Source organism: Hesperophylax consimilis, chromosome 27 (assembly GCF_061612785.1).
Source record: "Hesperophylax consimilis isolate HC1 chromosome 27, BYU_Hcon_1.0, whole genome shotgun sequence".
Lineage (NCBI taxonomy): Eukaryota > Metazoa > Arthropoda > Insecta > Trichoptera > Limnephilidae > Hesperophylax > Hesperophylax consimilis.
Window position 1 is genome coordinate 3,550,915 of NC_142862.1, and position 17,942 is coordinate 3,568,856.

The 17,942-nt window shown below is 35.0% G+C and overlaps 2 protein-coding genes across 3 annotated transcripts in view; one reads left to right on the forward strand and one right to left on the reverse strand.

Annotated features, from left to right (window-relative positions):
- Positions 1-1,371: 1,371 nt before the first annotated feature.
- Positions 1,372-7,422, reverse strand: e(r) (enhancer of rudimentary). Its single transcript, XM_089647800.1, has 3 exons — positions 7,321-7,422; positions 5,881-6,066; positions 1,372-2,591 (listed from the first exon to the last, which is right to left on the reverse strand). Exons 1-3 carry the CDS (start codon positions 7,321-7,323, stop codon positions 2,469-2,471), a joined length of 312 nt encoding a protein of 103 aa, XP_089503926.1. The 5' UTR covers positions 7,324-7,422; the 3' UTR covers positions 1,372-2,468.
- Positions 7,423-9,206: 1,784 nt separating this feature from the next.
- PPP1R15 (Protein phosphatase 1 regulatory subunit 15) overlaps positions 9,207-17,942 on the forward strand; it is a 60,562-nt gene continuing 51,826 nt past the window's right edge. For both annotated transcript variants that reach the window (XR_016304984.1, XM_089648005.1), the window contains exon 1: positions 9,207-12,943. Coding sequence is in view for 1 of the 2 variants with exons in the window: in XM_089648005.1 (XP_089504131.1) it covers positions 9,587-12,943 (3,357 nt within the window). In the remaining variant the exon portion in view is untranslated. The remainder of the gene's footprint in view (positions 12,944-17,942) is intronic.

Sequence of the window (17,942 nt, forward strand, 5' to 3'; positions counted from 1 at the left end):
CTGAAAATTGAAAGCTTGAAAATTTATGACCACTTACATATTGATATTGACGTGCTGATAACCAACCTCCAATAGGAAAGGGCACCAAAAGAAGAACATATTTGAACAAGATAATAATGTATTATGTACATAGTACATGCCTCGCACACATTTTAAAAAGAAGGAATAAAAAATTACATATTTATTAAAGATAATAAAGAAATTTATTTTATGCAAACAAAAACAGGTGACAAACCACTCTAAACCTGAAACAAGCCAACCAGAATGAATAAACTACAAAAAAAAAAACAATGGAAAAATGCATTTTCGCATTCAAGCGCTGTACAGATTGAAAAAATATAATTATCTCCTACATTTGCTACATAATATACACACCACAATTTATTTTTGCAATTAATATTTTTGTACCTTTGAACACAAATTTTATTTAAAGAGTTGAATTACGAAACCTGAGGAAATTTATGACTACACTCAAACTTGGTTATAACGATCACGGCAATAGTAAAAATTGTATTTGCAAAAAATGTTTTCAGCCAGGGTTTTCAAGAATTACCCCAAACATTTAGATTTTTCTCTATAGACAAGTGGGCCGTATGAAATTGACATCCAGGACGCAAGAATGGGGCCGCGGGTTGTGCATCACTGATTTGTGAGAAGTAAATTTTTACAGCCGAAAACCAAAATAATCTCGCTAGCTAGTTATTTATGACAAGTGCGATTTTACAAACAGTAGGTACAGTACGCACAAACTAGTGATAAAAAGATGGACAACTTGGTGATATTTTTCTTGGAAGCCATGAACCAGGTGATGATAGTTATAATGCGTTGATTTTTTTGAAGAGGAAATTGAAAAGCATGAAAGCGAAATGTTTAAAACAATCATTGATAATAAATTTGAGTAATATAAGAGTGTATTTTTCTAATTTATTTTTTAATAGTTAATACCTACTCGTATTCTGAAAATGTACTGTCCTTTTGCGAATATATTGATGGTAGAGGCAGGTAGGTAGATACGCACGACTTTTAAAAAACCTATTTTGGATATAACGACTAGCGGCTATAAGGAGCAAATTTAGTCAGTCCTCTCGTGCTTGTTGTAACCAAGTTTGACTGTATTTTATTTTGGTTACCCGCTATCCCGAAAAATTCCATTACATTATTTCAGTATACTTCGGTTTGAAATTATTTCTGTTGTGCGTGCTTCTTTAAAAAAATACCCCATGATTTAAGATAATATTTTAACTAAAGATAATACTTTAACCTACATGCTGTTGACCACATCATATGCTCATTCATATGTGAATACCGACAAAGAGTCCCAACTGTGTGGAGTTAGTGAAACTATGAGAGTGAGGCTGAAGGTAGTATGGAGGGGAAGGGGGAGAGTACCTGGCCATTCAGATCTGGTCATCAAACATGACTAAAGCCATTTCAAGCAACGTTTCAATTCTCAATGGTGGTCTTTCACCATGGCGATAACTGAAAGTATCTTCCATTTTGGAACGTGCTGCAAGTATACTATGTATTATTTTGAATTAACAAATTGTGAAATAATACAAATTCATCAAATATAATTTACTTGCGCACGCCGGGATTTGAACCCGCGACCTCCAGATTGCTAGTCGACAGCCTCACCCCCAACAACAGCAAACAGGTTAAATATTAAAAAATCGGAATATTATGGAAAGAAAACAACGATAGGCATTATCAAAATATCAATATTATTAAAATTCATTATATTTAATTTTTTTTTCAAAAAGTTTTGAAACGTTAAGACTATTTCAGTATTTTGGAATTGGATGTTTCAATTGTTTCAGCTATTTGATTTAGCTCATTGCTCCTCTAATGACAAATTTACTGAATTCGAGATATGCTTCATTTTGCAGATGTAAATTACAGACAGAACAATGATGTACAGCGGTATTAAGAATAGATTGACAAATGTAAATATATTATGATTGCTGATAATGTAATAAAAACTATTTTGAGCTTGGATTTATTTCCTTATTTCTAAAGATATACAGTGAAAACCTCTTTAAAAGTTCTCATATAAGAGGTTTTCATGGTTAAGAAGTTTTTTGGCGCTCTTTTAGAAAATCTTATATGTAGAGTTTAATTTTTATCCTGAGGTAAATTATAACAAAAAGATAACACGCATTATAAATTGTGTCCTTATGTGATACGTGCTTTAACACACACTTCACCACAATTTTTACGTATCTGCCCATGATGATGCTGCCCATAATGATGGTCACGGCAATGCTGTCCGAAACATTGGCTAAAGAAAGAAACACGGCATAATACTTGTTTTAATTGTTGGTAATAATTTGGTAAAATGAACATGTCATCTTTCGGAGAGTGAAATGTGAAATTTTGACGAAACAATGAGAAGTTGGTTGGTTTTATCAGAGCATCGTTCTTCCCAAAGCACTTGGAACAATTTAATACACAGTTAGAAGATAGATCTGTTAGTCGGTCTGCCCTGCGGCTTGCCTCAGCAGCACATAGATCTTTTCCTTAATCCAGTCTTTGTTGTATGGCGCGTACGTGTTTGTGGATTTTTGGTACACCAGACAACTCAAGTCTGCCAGCTGGAAAATAATACATTTGAAATATGAGATAGATTAGGTGTTAGGATGGTTAAACGATTACATGACGAAACAGAAAAGTGAAAAAAGAACAATAAACCTAACCTATATTTTATCATGCTTTGTTTTGTTTAGCCCACCAACATACAGGGAGGAATTGTGGAATTCTCAAAATTAGAATGCTTTCATAACCTCACTCACAACCCAACAGTTGCTGTAGCTGACATTTTTATATTCTGTCATTCTTTGTTGACTGTTTTATTCCTAGGATTAAAAGGATCTAAAGCTCACGCACTGTTACAAAACATCCAAAACAAGTGACACAACAGTGGGAACAACCTTTCCGAACTGGTCGGTCGCGGGAGACTGGCGCCAGCGGCGAGTTTACAAAATGTCTGCAATGTGTGTTTCGTCACGACGTTTGGTAACCGGTAGATTCGTTTGGCTCCCGCAAACCGCAGAGCAGGATTCCAACATGTACCATTGGATCCATGCTCGATTTGTACAGAACGCCGCTAAATGAAAGCAGAGTCATCGATCAACTTCTGTCTTCTCAACACATGAGAAGATACCTACCACCTTAAATGCTGATCATTGCGAGTGATATTCGCCGTTCTTTGTGAAGTTATGAGTGTTAACGTGATTAATACCGAGAGGTACCAGCGTTAAAACGTAAGCTTTTGCAACAAGTGATCGCTGTATGTGTGTGCATTGATTCATGTTTTAAAGTGACTTGTGATTCAGTTATTTATCGAACATTATCTCGGTGTGGGCCCCACTTGACATCGCACATACATTCTAACAGCAAGATCATCAAACTGGTAAGTGCAAATCCTGCGTTGTTACTCTGTGTGTGGGTTAGGGGCATATCGATCCTACCGGAATAACAAGAATCCTCAGGCAGGGAGAGGATAGAACTCCTTTTTCTAACTCAGTATGGTTCTGTTGCTGAGAGCTCCGTTGCAACCTCTCTTTGTGTTACATTTGTCATTTACGAGGAAGAGGTTACAGGGAAGCTATCAGCGGTATGCCCTTATAAATGAGGAGATTTGAGAAATGTAAAGTAGAAGATCAAGATTAAGAAAGGGACATAAATAATGTGTTCTCTTTCGCACAGTGCTGTGAAAACAATTAACACATTCTCGGTATCCAAGTAATTCGAGTCTTATTTTCCCAACTGAGAATAGGGAGAACAAAGAGCGGGTGAAGAGTGAAATTAGTGTGAGGAGAACATATGCACAAATGAATGGAAGGAGTCAAGGATACTTCAATAGATGATAAAGGGAATGAAGTTAACGGCTCCAAGATAAAATATGAGAAAAAGAATCTGACTAACTAACAATCATGTCTTTTTTCCACAGGTGTAGACGGAGAGGATAACTGCCACACATCTTGGTACAAACTCCTTGCTTCATTCACATTCATACATAATTTTATATTTTACTCCTGACATGACTTGACTCAAGTACATGATTCACTTGATGATGCCATGTCTTCCTAACACCACCTAAAATTTTGTTCATTCAAAAAACATATATTAATTCATTTCATTAGATTATATTGAGTTGATTGTTCTGTTTTTTCACCATTCCGTTTTATCATAGTTCTAGTATTATTTTTTTAAATGATAAACTAATGTTTATAAGACACGGTTTTATGCATAGCACAAAGGATAACAAATTATTATAAGCAATAATTAGTCGCCTGAAAATGTTATCCTTTGTGCTACGCATAAAACCTTGTCTTATAAACATTAGTTTATCATTTAAAAAAAATAATAATATTTGACGAGTCAAAATATTTCACCCACAAATGTAGATATAATATGTCTCGACGCCATCTAGTGGGAAATTTAGCACTAACAAAGCATTCCCTATAAAAATAAAAATTGGTTGTTTACAGGTGGAAAAATATAATAAGCAGTAATTGTTGATTGAAGTACTAGTACATATTGAATTATTTGGCGTGTTGGAAATAAGCCGACATAGCTCTGTGGCCCAGAGCGTCTGAGCGGGTTCAATTCCCGTCGGCAGCATTTATTTTTACTCTGGAGATATTTTCAATTCGTATTGATATTTCAGGCGACTAATTATTGCTTATAATAATGTGTTCTGCTTTACTATGTTGTTATATAGCTTTTACCACTCAAGTGACTTGTGGTGTATTATGGCAAGTTTGCAAAAACGTTTGGAGCGATCTCTTGTTTATAATGTGTCTACTTTATAGAACCTAAAAATCTACAGCGAAATCTAGGTGGATTCATTGGCTTCAAACCGAAATAAACAGTTCATATGTTTCCATATTAATATTTTGAGGAATTTTACTTAAATAATATGGTAAATGTGTATATATACACAACCCAATCACTTGAGTGGTTAAGGCATAATATAATAGTAATAAGTAGTAGGTTGTAGGATACAAAAAGTTTGAATCAATTTATTATTAAGTCATTTGTTTGCTTTTCGGAACAGCACATAGGTCTCGTAAAAATCGTTGTTTTTCCCTCACTGTCAGGGTTAGAAATATGATCTAAACGGTGTTAGAAAGAGAAAACACCATGCTTTATACTCAAATCTAAAAGCTAACTACAGAAGAGATAAAATGTGCACCTGAATGAAACCAAAGTTTTTAATCGCAATTTGAGAATAGTTTATAAAAGTTTGTGATTTTTTTTATTAATTTTTTTTTATATTAACTCCACACAGGAGGCCCTGAAGAAAATAATTTCCCTCGGGGCCTATGTCATCTTTGGGGATGCTGTGTGGAGGGTCTTTTTGTGGAGAGGAAGGAGTGAACATGGGTCTTGAAGAGTCCCATGTTGTAGGAGGGAGGAAACACAGAGGCCGGCAGTTTGTTCCACAGCCGAGCTGTTGAACTTAAGAACGAATCGTAGAAGCGACCCGTTCTCATGCAACAAATGTCAACCCTGTACAAATGAATTACTTTTATATGAACCAACAAAAATGAGAAGGTAATGTTTATATTGCATTTATCTAATAAAGTTCGTGTTTTTCTTTTTTTTCGATTTACTTAGAAAAAACATAAGGTGAGCCATTTTCAAAACTTTTTTTTGTTGCATCCAAAATTTTAATATTTTTAAAATGCATTTATATCTCAAAATAAAATTCATCACCTTTCAAAAAAGTGTTTTTAGTTTTCGGATATGTTCAGAAATATTCAATTTATTTGGATTTTATTGCAAAGCGGAACAAAGTGGACAGAATATGCCAGAGGCCTAAGGGGTTAATATTGTAAAGCGCCCACAATTAGATTAAGATAAAAAGAAACTTACTTGATCTATAAAGTCGAAGAGCTGTGAAATATCATAGGTAATGGTGGGGGTGTTGGGGTTCCGTCTCTTCAGGTGCTCCTCATATATCTTACAGACGCCCTCCATGCAGTCATTCACGCTCTCGTAGTCCGAGTAAGTCCTGGTCTCTGGCCGCGCTCCGGGCTGGACTAGCAGGATGGTGTGCGACTGCAAACATGCTTCAAATTATTCACTGTTCCACCGGTATTTTAATGGAAGATGCTTCGAGGAACTAAAATCATTGATCCCTTCGGCACCGGTGTAAAGTCGGGAACGCCAAACATTTCACATAAGAATGGGTCGCTTCTACGATTCTTTCTTGTTTTCAACAGTTCAGCTGTGGAATCATATGTCGGCCTTTGTTATTCCTCCTTCCTACAACATGGGTCTCTTTAAGACCTAGGTTCACTCCTTTCTTTCCTTGACAAGACCCTTCCCATAGCATCTCCAAAGATAAAGTGGGCCCCGAGGAAAATTTTATTTCAGTCAGGGCCTCCTGTGGGGAGATATATAAAAAAAAATGTCTTCTCCACCAGTTTCCCAGAGGCAAATCTGTGCTGAATAATCCCAGCATCACATGGTTATGTCCTCCATCAACTTTCTCCCACCAAACGAAGAATAAAAAGTGTAGATTATATGATAAAATAGTCAATAAGTTGTAAGAAATAAACAATTGTTAGTAGGTTTAAATAGGTCTGTACTTGAGATCTGTGTTTTATACATAATGTGTGGCCACGAACATCGTTGAAAAACAAATGGTGTGAATGCTTACACGTGCATAAATAATTTAATCACTACAGCAAAGGTTCAACGTTTACATATATTTTTATAAGTTCAAAGCTTTATCATGTTTTAATTTTTACTAGTTGTTAAGAGCCTTAGAGAAAATTATTTCAATAAATTAGTTTCAGATTGCCATCAAATTTGACTCTGTTCTTGGTGTAGATTCCACCAAGACAAGAGAGTAGTCAGAAAAGTAATGCGCAAGAATATTTGAAAGTTGTTTTTAAAGCGACGCAACGCTTTCATTAGGACCAATTATTATCGTTATTTGATTTGTAACAACCCCTAAGGAGAACCGGTGTCTTAGAATGTGTGATGTTTTTTTATTATTATCGTGTACTCGTAAGGTAACATCATCTGTCATGCATTGAAAAAACATTATTTCAACACGACCTAAAACATCATATTTACATGTATAAATCGTTCAGATGGGAAGCAGATCAAATTGCTGTAATTTTAAGACAATTTATAACAAGAGCAAACAATAAATAGGCTTTTCCCATTCAAATAATAAATATTTGTCATAGAAGGCCTAACCTAAACGGCTCTAACAAACTGTGAAATGCCGATATACTTCCACTTGCACTAAGGCAGGACAGTGATTTATTATCTAGGAATAGTAAGTAACACGATATTTACCATTTTATTAGACTATTTGTATAATGGCGAAGTTTCACTAAATAAACAATAATTATGAATACAGGCACCGCTGTCCAAATTTAAGCATAGAATTTAAAATTTTCAGAATGGTAATTATATATTTGATTGAATTCTTGTCTCTGGTTAACGCTTGGTTAGGTACCTAGTACCTACTAACAAGCATGCTACCAAGTTTAGACAACCAGATAAACAATTAATAATAACCGGCACGAAACATCGAATCAAAACAATAGAATGAAAATAATAATATTGTCTTCCTTTCATAACACAGGAGAAATATGTACAGGCGTCCCAAAACTCAACATTATCCTTTGGTGGACTGATTAACCAACTCATGATAGACCAAAAAATTATAACATTATTTTAATAAGAAGTCGTTAGTTTACAAGATTTTGGTATTTTTATGAATTTCGTGAAAATCAACACCAAATGTTTTTCGATTGCCACAGCTACAAAATTTCACATTGTAAGATTATTTTTTTTTATCACGCAACTTCAATAGCACTGCTATTGATAACGATCCAAAATAAAACTAACCGTGACTATGCCCTTAATAACAATAATAATTGATAAACTTGTATAGCGCCGTTTTTGTGAAAAATCACCTTAAAGGCACTCTACAATTTATTACCAATTCCTAGTATCTATCTTATTTTACTATTTACGAACAGATTCAGAAAAACATTTCTTTGGCAAATAACAACATTTTTGCGTGATTCATTAATCGTTTTTTATCAACTAATTATGACTTCTGTACCACGCCAACCTGACAAGTTTTGCAAAACAAATGTGCAATATATATTTGAAATTTATTAAAAAAAGAAAAATTTTGCTATTTGGCTGTAAAACTGCTAGCTGGAATATTTTAACCAATATAATAACATAATTTATCCGTATTTCAAAATACTTCGTTAAAGCAGGGGGTGTCGACACTGTGACATTTTAAAAATAAAAGTATTTAATCCATAGCGACAAATTATTCGGTTCTTGTTATTTTCTCACTTGGGCTCTTTTGACCGCAAACTCTTTAAAAATGTCGGGCTGTATTCGTTAAGAAAATATTTGGATATAAATATTATATGATTAAGGATAAAGTTATTATTACTTTCGATTCTTCTAGGCTTCTTCTATAAAAAATGCAGTTGACAAAACCAAGAGTAAAAAAATATATTCGGACTATGAAATGTACAGTTGATAAACGACGAGAAACATTTATTATTATTGTTATTATGTCATATCATTTTAGATAGATCTAGAATCGGGTTTATATATTTAAGAAAAGTATATAAACAATTTTAATAATACCTAAAACATTCCAGGCAATAAAATGTACCAAATGCGCGTTTTCAATCTATTCTGCCATCTATGTGTTTTTTTATGAACTACAAATGGCTGATGCAATAATTCCAACGTGATAGAATCCTTTTATCCCCCTTACTTCGTATCCTGTGCGTCATTCCTTTGCTAAATTACTCAAAATTACAACAACTTCAAATATTCTCTAAATAAATGAATCGTCATGCCTCTGAAACATAAAATCAGCTTCCAGGAATATGAAGAAAATTATATTTTCCTACGCAGTTTGATGTTTACTAATATGGTCAGTAATACCATAACAAAAAATAGTTTTCCTTAAAACCTGTTAAATTTATATTTATATTCATAATAACGTTCGAAATCGGCGAGTTAGGCAAATTTTTTGCATTAAAATTATTTTTTAATTTATTTGAATTACAAACAGATTTCTTTTGCCAATGTATCTAATATGTTTACTTTTGTTCTAAAGGTGACCCTGATTGTGAAAATTATTTTTCACTATGGCAACCTCCACCATAACACACTTTTGATTTTGATCTGACATTAACACCAAATGGCTAAATGAAGAACGTAACGAATATATTGTAATCGCGCCAATTTGTCAAAATAATGGAGTATCTTTGTGAAAATCGTCTGAATAGTGAATACAACGTGATTGAAGTTTCTGAAGTGCAGTTTAATAAGTTTTCTGTTGGTGGTATTTGCCAAATTCCGGAAATTTATCAGTATATCGCAGCTGGACGGTTTCGTAAGAAGTGTTTTGTCAAGAGTTCGACCTTGGATTTGAAGAACTGTCGCGGAATTACCAGAAGAAATGTGCTACCGAGAAGGTTCCAGCGTTCATGAGGCACGTTATTACTAATTTCACGATGACCTGATCTCTTTGTAAATAATTTATTTGATAGAATAATAAACAACACAACCCATCATGGAGTTCAATAGCAATTTTGGTAACAACGGAAAGAAATTCAATAAGCATAGCATGCAATTTATGCCCCGCCACTATGCAACTACAACGCAGACACGTTTTCCCGTTAATCCCCCCATTAATAATATTGTATTTAGAGAACATAGTGAGACTATCATCGGAAACAAGATGACGACGGACCCTATGATGAATGGCTTTAACAACGTGTTTGGCAGCAACCCAATCATCTCTGAGAAGATTTTTAAATCGTATGACACTCCTGAGCCCTCCAGGATATCCATTTCAACAGAAAATTCCCTCTCACAGCCTCATATTTCTCTCTTGCAAGTATCCGTGGAGAATCCTACCTACAAGGACCGTGCGATGACTCCCTTAAATACGTTCACCAACATCTTCAATGGACTAGTTAATAACGTGTTAGCTGCATTCCCGGCAACTGTGGCCAGATCCTCCGACTCCACAACACAAACAATGCTCAATGCAGAAGAAGTAAACAATTGGAAAGACGCCTGTGACCAAGCCAGCTGGGATCAATACAAATCAGACACCATTATCCCTGAGACCATTTATAACCAGAAAGAACAGATGGATTTAATGGCTGATAAAAAACAAACCTCACTCTTGGATGATTGCCAACAGCCCGGTCACAGCATTAACACACAAATTAATAGCGAATCTGCAAAAAGCAGTTGGCTTCTAGATACCCAAGGTGTCACGGGTAAAGATAAGAGTTCTTTAGAGTCTCCTGTTGCTTTTTGTGCTCCGGTTTGTTCACAACAAGTATTTAGTGACAAATGTGTATTAAATCTTGTCCCTGACTGTTGTACTGCAGTGGAAACATCACTACAACCGAGCGTTCTTCTTCAACCGTCTCCTTCAAGTTCCTGTGCTTCTGATCAAGGAAAACAAGAATCGACTCAAAAACCTGTTTTAAAAATCCTTATCGATCACTCTACCGAAGTTGGTACATCAAAATGTGAGGAGAAATCTCAGTGTGGTCTTCCTTGTTTTACAATAGTGCAAGATATTGTTGAGCCCAGCGTTGATGAAGTTGATTTTAGTCCTAATTGTGATATAAGAAGTTCTGACATGTTTGCCACTATGAATCAACGGCGGTGGCAGCCTTCTCAGGAAGTGGAGAACCTTCAGTTTACCGATATAAAACCCAAAGTTTCTTGCCAGGGCGTCAGCACTAAGGTAGAGGTTGAGCCCATTTCAAAACCTACAAAGAGTAGATTCTTGCAAGCTGTTCGACAGAGAGCTGCAGAATCCAAGGAAAAGATTGCCGAAGAGAAAGCTGATTCTGTGTCTAAATGCGAAGATAAACTTGCAAGGCTCAAGGAGATTCTTTCAACTTCTAAGTTGCAGAGATCATCTTCAATTTCCTGCGAATCTGATTGTAAGAGTGTGTCTGCTTCAACTCCTTGTGATTCAGATGTTATTCCACCGGCTGTTAAAGGTATTCAGTTTGATGACGTTTCTAAGCCTTCTCTATGCGAAATAGGAACATCACCCTTAATGACAGCACCTGTTAATGCAAATATTATTAACATTCAAGATTGTCTTGAAAACAAAGAAAGATCTGAATCTACATTGAAAAATCATTTTCAAGAGTTAGAAATTTTATTCAACCATCTCTCTTTGCATGATGATGATAAAGTTAGTTCGTCGAGCGATGTTAAACCATCAACATGTGATGATAAGTTATCAATAGAAAGTCAAGATCTGAACACATCCAACGATGAATCTAATGTCAATATTAACAAATCCAATATTCAAGATGATGTTATTCAAATGACAAATATAATATCAACTGTCGAAATAACAAATAAACCACCAACTGATATTGTAAATAAGATTGTTGAAGAGGATATTTTTACTGATACCATTAAGTCAGAAAATGATTTTTTGAAGCCAACAGCGACTAAAGACCATTTATCTAAATGTGATGAAGAAATCATTTCAAAAGAGCAACTACCTGAAGATACGAAACCAGTCAAAGTCGCTATAAGTAATTGCGAAGACAAAATGGCAAAACTAAAAGCCTTGCTTTCAAAGAAAAAACAGACTTCTAAACTAAATGTAAAGGAAAGGCAGCCAGATAAAATAGAAGCATTGCCCGATGTACCATTGAAAGCAGAGTTGCCCGTTGTTCCTACTGTTGAGAGTGTTGCTTGTGCTATATCAGAAGATTTTCCGTGTCCAATTGAGAAAAATAAAAATCATCTTACGAAAACTGAATTGAAGCCACCGAGAAAGACTAAGCGGACCAAGTTGCAGAAAAATCACCGGCTGTCTTCTGCCAAATATAATGAAATTAATGCATACTCAGAAGACGTTTCAGATAAAGTCAGGGAGGGAACCAGCCATGACAGATTGTCACCTTCAAAACACAATGATAAGATTTGCAGCAAGAAGCATAAGAACGAGCATTGCGGCAGCAAGCATCGCCATAAGGATCGTCAGAGCTACAGGAAGGACATACGCGACGATTTGGTTTCCGACTTGGATCATGATCAGTTGCCGGTTTATTTCTCTCCCGATACGCTAGAGCTTCACAAACCTGCCCGCTCCAAGAAGGCTAAGCGTCTGAAGAAGCCGGGTAAGAAATATCTCAACTCACAAGAACTGGTCAAGAGAGAAACCGTCCCAAAATGTTCAAGGAGATTCTCCGAGAGGATTGGTAAGTGCGTGTCGTTCTTGTCAAAATTACCAGCACAATTGTCTCCGGGCTCTACATTTATCTGCCGAGGAAGGCAACCACAAATTGCAGCCAAACCACGGCTCTCCAGCACCGAGTCCGAAGATTGTATAGGCTTTGATGAAGTCAAGGGTCGATTCAAGAAACAAGCGTCTGAATGTGAGAGTGACGATTCCTTCGTCATTGTCTTTTCTGATTCCAATAAAGATAAAAAAGATGATGCGGAGAAAGAAAAAGATGTGATAAAACCAAAAGAATGTGAGATATTGAGAAGGGTTTGCCCCCCACGTGTTCGAATGCCTTCGGAATGTGATTCGGAAGATTCCTTCGTTGTCTGTTTTGAGAAGGACGAGAGTGACTCAGCCGATGACGTCTATGGAAATGATGATGTGTATTCCGACTCGGATTCCAACTCTTCGGAAGATGACGATGAAGACCAGTCTTCAAACGATGACGAGTCAACGACGGAATCGTCAGGATACGGCGAGGAAAGTGACATTGTAAAGTTAAATGATGAGTTCGCAGTGGATTGTGTAGATAATGTTGACTGTGAAGTGTTTGATGAAAACGGAGATAAAATCCTAAGAAGCTGCATCAAGAGGAAAGGGGATAGAAGTTCACCGAAGCCCTCGTCACGCCAGTGCCAAACCAAAAAGGTAAATACTATTTTATATTTATAAACAGGGTCTTTAATTAACGGCAGAGCTGGCTGACGACTCGGGTCGCTCATGAACCATTGCCCAAGTGATTGGGTCGAGAATACCTGTTCTTTGATCGGCGCGCCGCCGGCCTCCAGTCGAAAGTGCACATCGTACCTGAGACCTGATTACCCATTATACGATGTTTGATCAGGTACATTAGTTTTTTTTAGATTTCAGGTATCTTCCATCTCTATTTGTCTGTCGCGAGAATGAGTTCCGAGGTGCCCGGTTTACAAAATTCATACATCTATGGTCGCTCGCCATACCACCCATCAATCATGCTGACGATCGATCTTTTAAAAAAAATAACCCGCTCATTGGTGTTGGTTCGTGATTGGGTTACAATGGTCAGGTAGTTAACGATCGACTCCGGACTACTTCATGGATTCCTAATCCTTGTTGCATATAGCAAGATATAGCAATACATAGTATCAGGTAACTATGGATTAAAAGCTCGTTTATACCAGGGGGTAAATTAATCAATTGTATAGAGAAACCTATCAAATTCATTGAGTTGTGCGCTGTTTGCAATGGAAATTCTTTTAGTACGATGCCAACATTACCATAATGATTTAAGTTGAATATTAGAATTCTGAAGTTAGTTGTTAAAAGGTTTATACTAGATATAAAAATGTTATTTTTTATAACTAAATAAAAACATACAAAAAAATCATTATTAACATTGATAAATTTGTGTACACTGTGCTTCGGTTCATCTAAACCGAGCTTTAGAAAGTGGCTTGACCCATTCTGTACATAACATACAATCAGTAATTCATTTGATGACATAATGGAAAAGTACAGACACTAAACGAGCTAAACACGTTATTGAAGTAATTTATTTAAATGTTCTAATTATATATTTATCAATTATCTTTGCTGTGAACCTGTTTTAAAAAGACAATGAATTTTGGCATTGTCCGAACTGAAAAAGGTATCCACCATATTTGTTTTATGACCACAGACAATAAAAAATATTAATTTCGGTTGTGTCTGGTTCAATCAACTCGTATTTGCTTTGCTCAGGAACGCTGAATATTTTAACAGAAAATTGGTAATTATAACCTAACTAACCGCCACACTTTTAGTAAATTTTGAATTTTTGTTGAATAAAAATGGAATTATAATGCATCTCCAGACGTAAACAGTTATTTCTTGTAGTAATTAAGTTAAAACTAAGTGTAATATCCGTAATCTATGGCTGTGAAAGGTGTGGCGGTTAAAATATTTACTTAAAATAATTTTATCTGTGGAAATTGTACCTACACATGGACAAATATTTTCCTTGATTTATTTTGACTAGCAGCATATTATCTTAGGTAGAGAATTCAATATTTTCTTCTGTGGGTAGTTTATTGCATTTGCTTTTATTTATGTCGTAATGTATATTCACTGATAATAGATACGTGGGTAAACATAATAGACAAACTCTAGGGAATTTTATCTAAGTAACAAATACTATTACATATTATACAAATTAAATGGTCCAATAGAAACCTTTATTGTTTGTGAGAAACTTGTCTTTGTTGTCAAAATAAAGTAAAATGCATGTCATACATATTTTATCATTATTACTATTTTGGGATTTCTGAACTTTTAGGTACATAATCTAGAACAGGGGTGCCCAAGCCAAATCGTTTAGTAGGCCAAAAAGATAATACTGAACTTAGGTGGGCCACACAGGGGGGATGGGATATATCGGTTGGAATTGATTACAAAAATAATTTCCTAGTGCGGCCATGCGCCTGGCACTTTCCAAACAATAAATCAAAACCCCCATCAAGAATCCGAGGTCTCATAACAAGAAAGTTATAATTTCCTAAATATAAATTTTCATGAACGATTTTTTTGTTGTTGTATGAATATCAAAATCCAAAACATGTAAGCTGAAAACTTCATTTTGGGCCCATTTGCAGGTTGGGTATGCCTGATCTAGAATATTTTCTTTTGTTATTGATAAGCAACATTTTAATCATTTTTATCAAAATTGTGGGTTTTTGAAAGTCGAATTCAAAGAAGCTATAATTTGGAAGTGATTTTAAATTGTGTTATCTATGTCATGAATAGTGAATAATTATTAATTTAGTCATAATAAAACAATAAAAAAATCTATGTATGCAATATATAGGAGATTACAGCGGAATGTAAGGTAGACGGCTTTGCATTTAAAACCTCTTATAATCTGTCCCTCTTTAAGACTCGCATTAACTAGCTCATCTTATAGCCCCTTCCTAAACCGCCTCACAAAATCATCCAACCATGTACACATTTCCCACTGTACCACCTGGTTCAAGGCTTCCAAGAAAAATATCACTAAATTGTGTATCTTTTTATCACTAGTTTGTGCGTGCTGTACCTACTTCCTACCGCTTGTAAAGTCGCACTTGCCATATATGCGGGATTGTTTTGGTTTTCGGCTTTAGTTTTGTTTAATTTACGCTGCATTTTCTAAATGGAACCAAATTTGAAGAACCGGTTTGTTTAACACAAAATTCAACAGAAACCTTAACTCCTGAATTTCGCTGCCAACCGCCCCCCCCTCGATGAAAAAAAAATCGGCTTGTAGGTCGCGACCTGTTTGAAAAATAGGCAAAGCGGCCCCTCTGCTGAAAAAGTTGTGCATCACTGGCATAAATTTACCCCGTGCAGGGATGTACGTACTCGTAACTAGGTACCATCATAAACATATTTATTGGTTTTTTAAAAAAAATTGACGATTAGTTGTAATACAAAAGAAGACGTTAAAAGGGAACAAATTTGCGAAGCTCAAATTTCGAAGATTTTATGACAATTTCACATTGTGCCCGATGGATAGCAAATGGTTCACTTAGCCGACAAACTTACACAGGTAGGTAGTGCCATAAAAAAATATGAATCCGTCCCTAACGGGATAGGAAATTCTCGCCCCTTTGTTTGTTACTACTTCGAGAATGATTTCCAACTTCTTTTTAGACCCAGCGACCCATTAATTTATTCAGAAATTGTGTTGACAAAATTATTTGCTCGGTATATCAAGGAATCGACCTCGTTATAACAGTCAACAATTATATGAAGATAAGCCTGAACTAAAATATGGTTTTGTAAGTGCATATTATAGCCGTGAACTCGCTATTGCAGTGATCGTTATAACCAAGTTCCACTGTATGTATATTTTATTATGATTATACCAATTTTCTGAGTGATTCTATTCAGAACACTCATTGTAATCTCTTCTATCGGAATTTGTTTGGGAATTTATTTTTTCGAGTACTTTGACCTCTACCAACAAATCAATGAAAATTAAAAATGACTACAATATCACTTATGATTACATTCGTTTCTGTGTTGTGAAATTATGTTCGTAATAGGAATACCCAGTCACAAGATAACAGATAATGACTTACATTTGTCATTATATAATTACATAATTAATTTTACCAGGGCTTTTGTGTGTATTGCATTCTGTCATCCATGACTTGGTTGTCTAGTACTAAGTGCATCCTTGTAATATATGCATTATAATCATCACAACATGAAGTCATTAAATTTTCTAATACTATATATAATACATTATGTATATTATGAAAGCAATATCATTATGCTAAAGGGATTGATGGTTAGTTAGTTAAGGCGATGCCATACGTAGTAATGCAAAATCATGTGTTTTTGGTTTGAAATATTGGGTCGTCTGGAAATGTTTCAGATGCTTTAATTAAATACTGCGAGCAGAATACATAGGCCAAGCCTTTTGAAATAATCGAGTATTTTTTAGATAATGGTCTTTTTATAAGCCCAGAAAAAAATAATGTAAAGGCCTATGAAAACTTCTTTTAAGTTCAAAATGTCCTACTTACGAACCCATTTTCGGGTATGATTTTATTGTATAATGTGGAAAATTAAGTTATTTATAAAATGATCGAAAAAAAAAATATTTATGCATGAACATCCACAAAATAAAATAAAAGGCACTTTTTGGTCATGTTTTTTTCTTGCATAAATCAAAACAGGCGGATGGTGTTTTGTCATGGTTATTTTTGTTCATTACTTTATTTGTACAGTTTATTGGTAAATAAAATATGGTAGTTGATTGTAAAACAATCAGTAACTGTATGTAAATGGTGTAGTAATACTTTGTAAACACCTCACTAGTCGCTAGGTGAACCCACCCTGAGGTGTTCGAATGTTGTATATAAGGTGTTATTGCACAGGGTGTCCGGGGGTAAAGTGCACTAACTTCGGAGGGTGATTGATTCTACATGATTTTAGAAGTAGAAAAGTCAGATAACTTTTTCGAAATTACAACGTTTTAACGTAGTTTTTAGCTATAAAAGTTAGGTTAGAATTTCGAATCTTTTTTACTTATAAAATCATGTAGAATCATTAGGCTAGCAGCAGTTGTAGCACATCAATTGTGTCAAAATTATTTATTTATTTATTAAATTATACATTTAACCCATCGGCATACCCGCCGCCAAGATTGGGCGGCTGGATTTCTTTCGCAGCGGCATATGAGCCGCCAAAACTAACCCTACGTACTTGGGTACATTATAATAAAATCACAATTTTTATAAAATCTATATAAAAGTAGGAAAAGTGTTTCGTTTGAGGTGCAATAAGAATCAGTAAACAATGCACAGTAAGAACCCGTCTGAAGTATGCACAGATGTAACAATTAAAAATATATATATATATTATCACTTAGCGTAGTGTGGTAGTGTATCTGTGGCTTTAGGATATGATTATTATATGCACTTTTAAATAACAATATTTATAAATATTTGAATGATCTGTTATCTTTTCTTATCAATAATTATAATAGCGAGTGTTGAAAGCACAACATTGATAGGGTGTACCAAACAATAACCAAGCGACTAGATACAAGATACTCACTATCTATTTTGATTAAAATTCTCGATAAAAGATTATATTATACTGTTCTGCGAAAGTTTAATATACATTGACGCCAATGTAAATA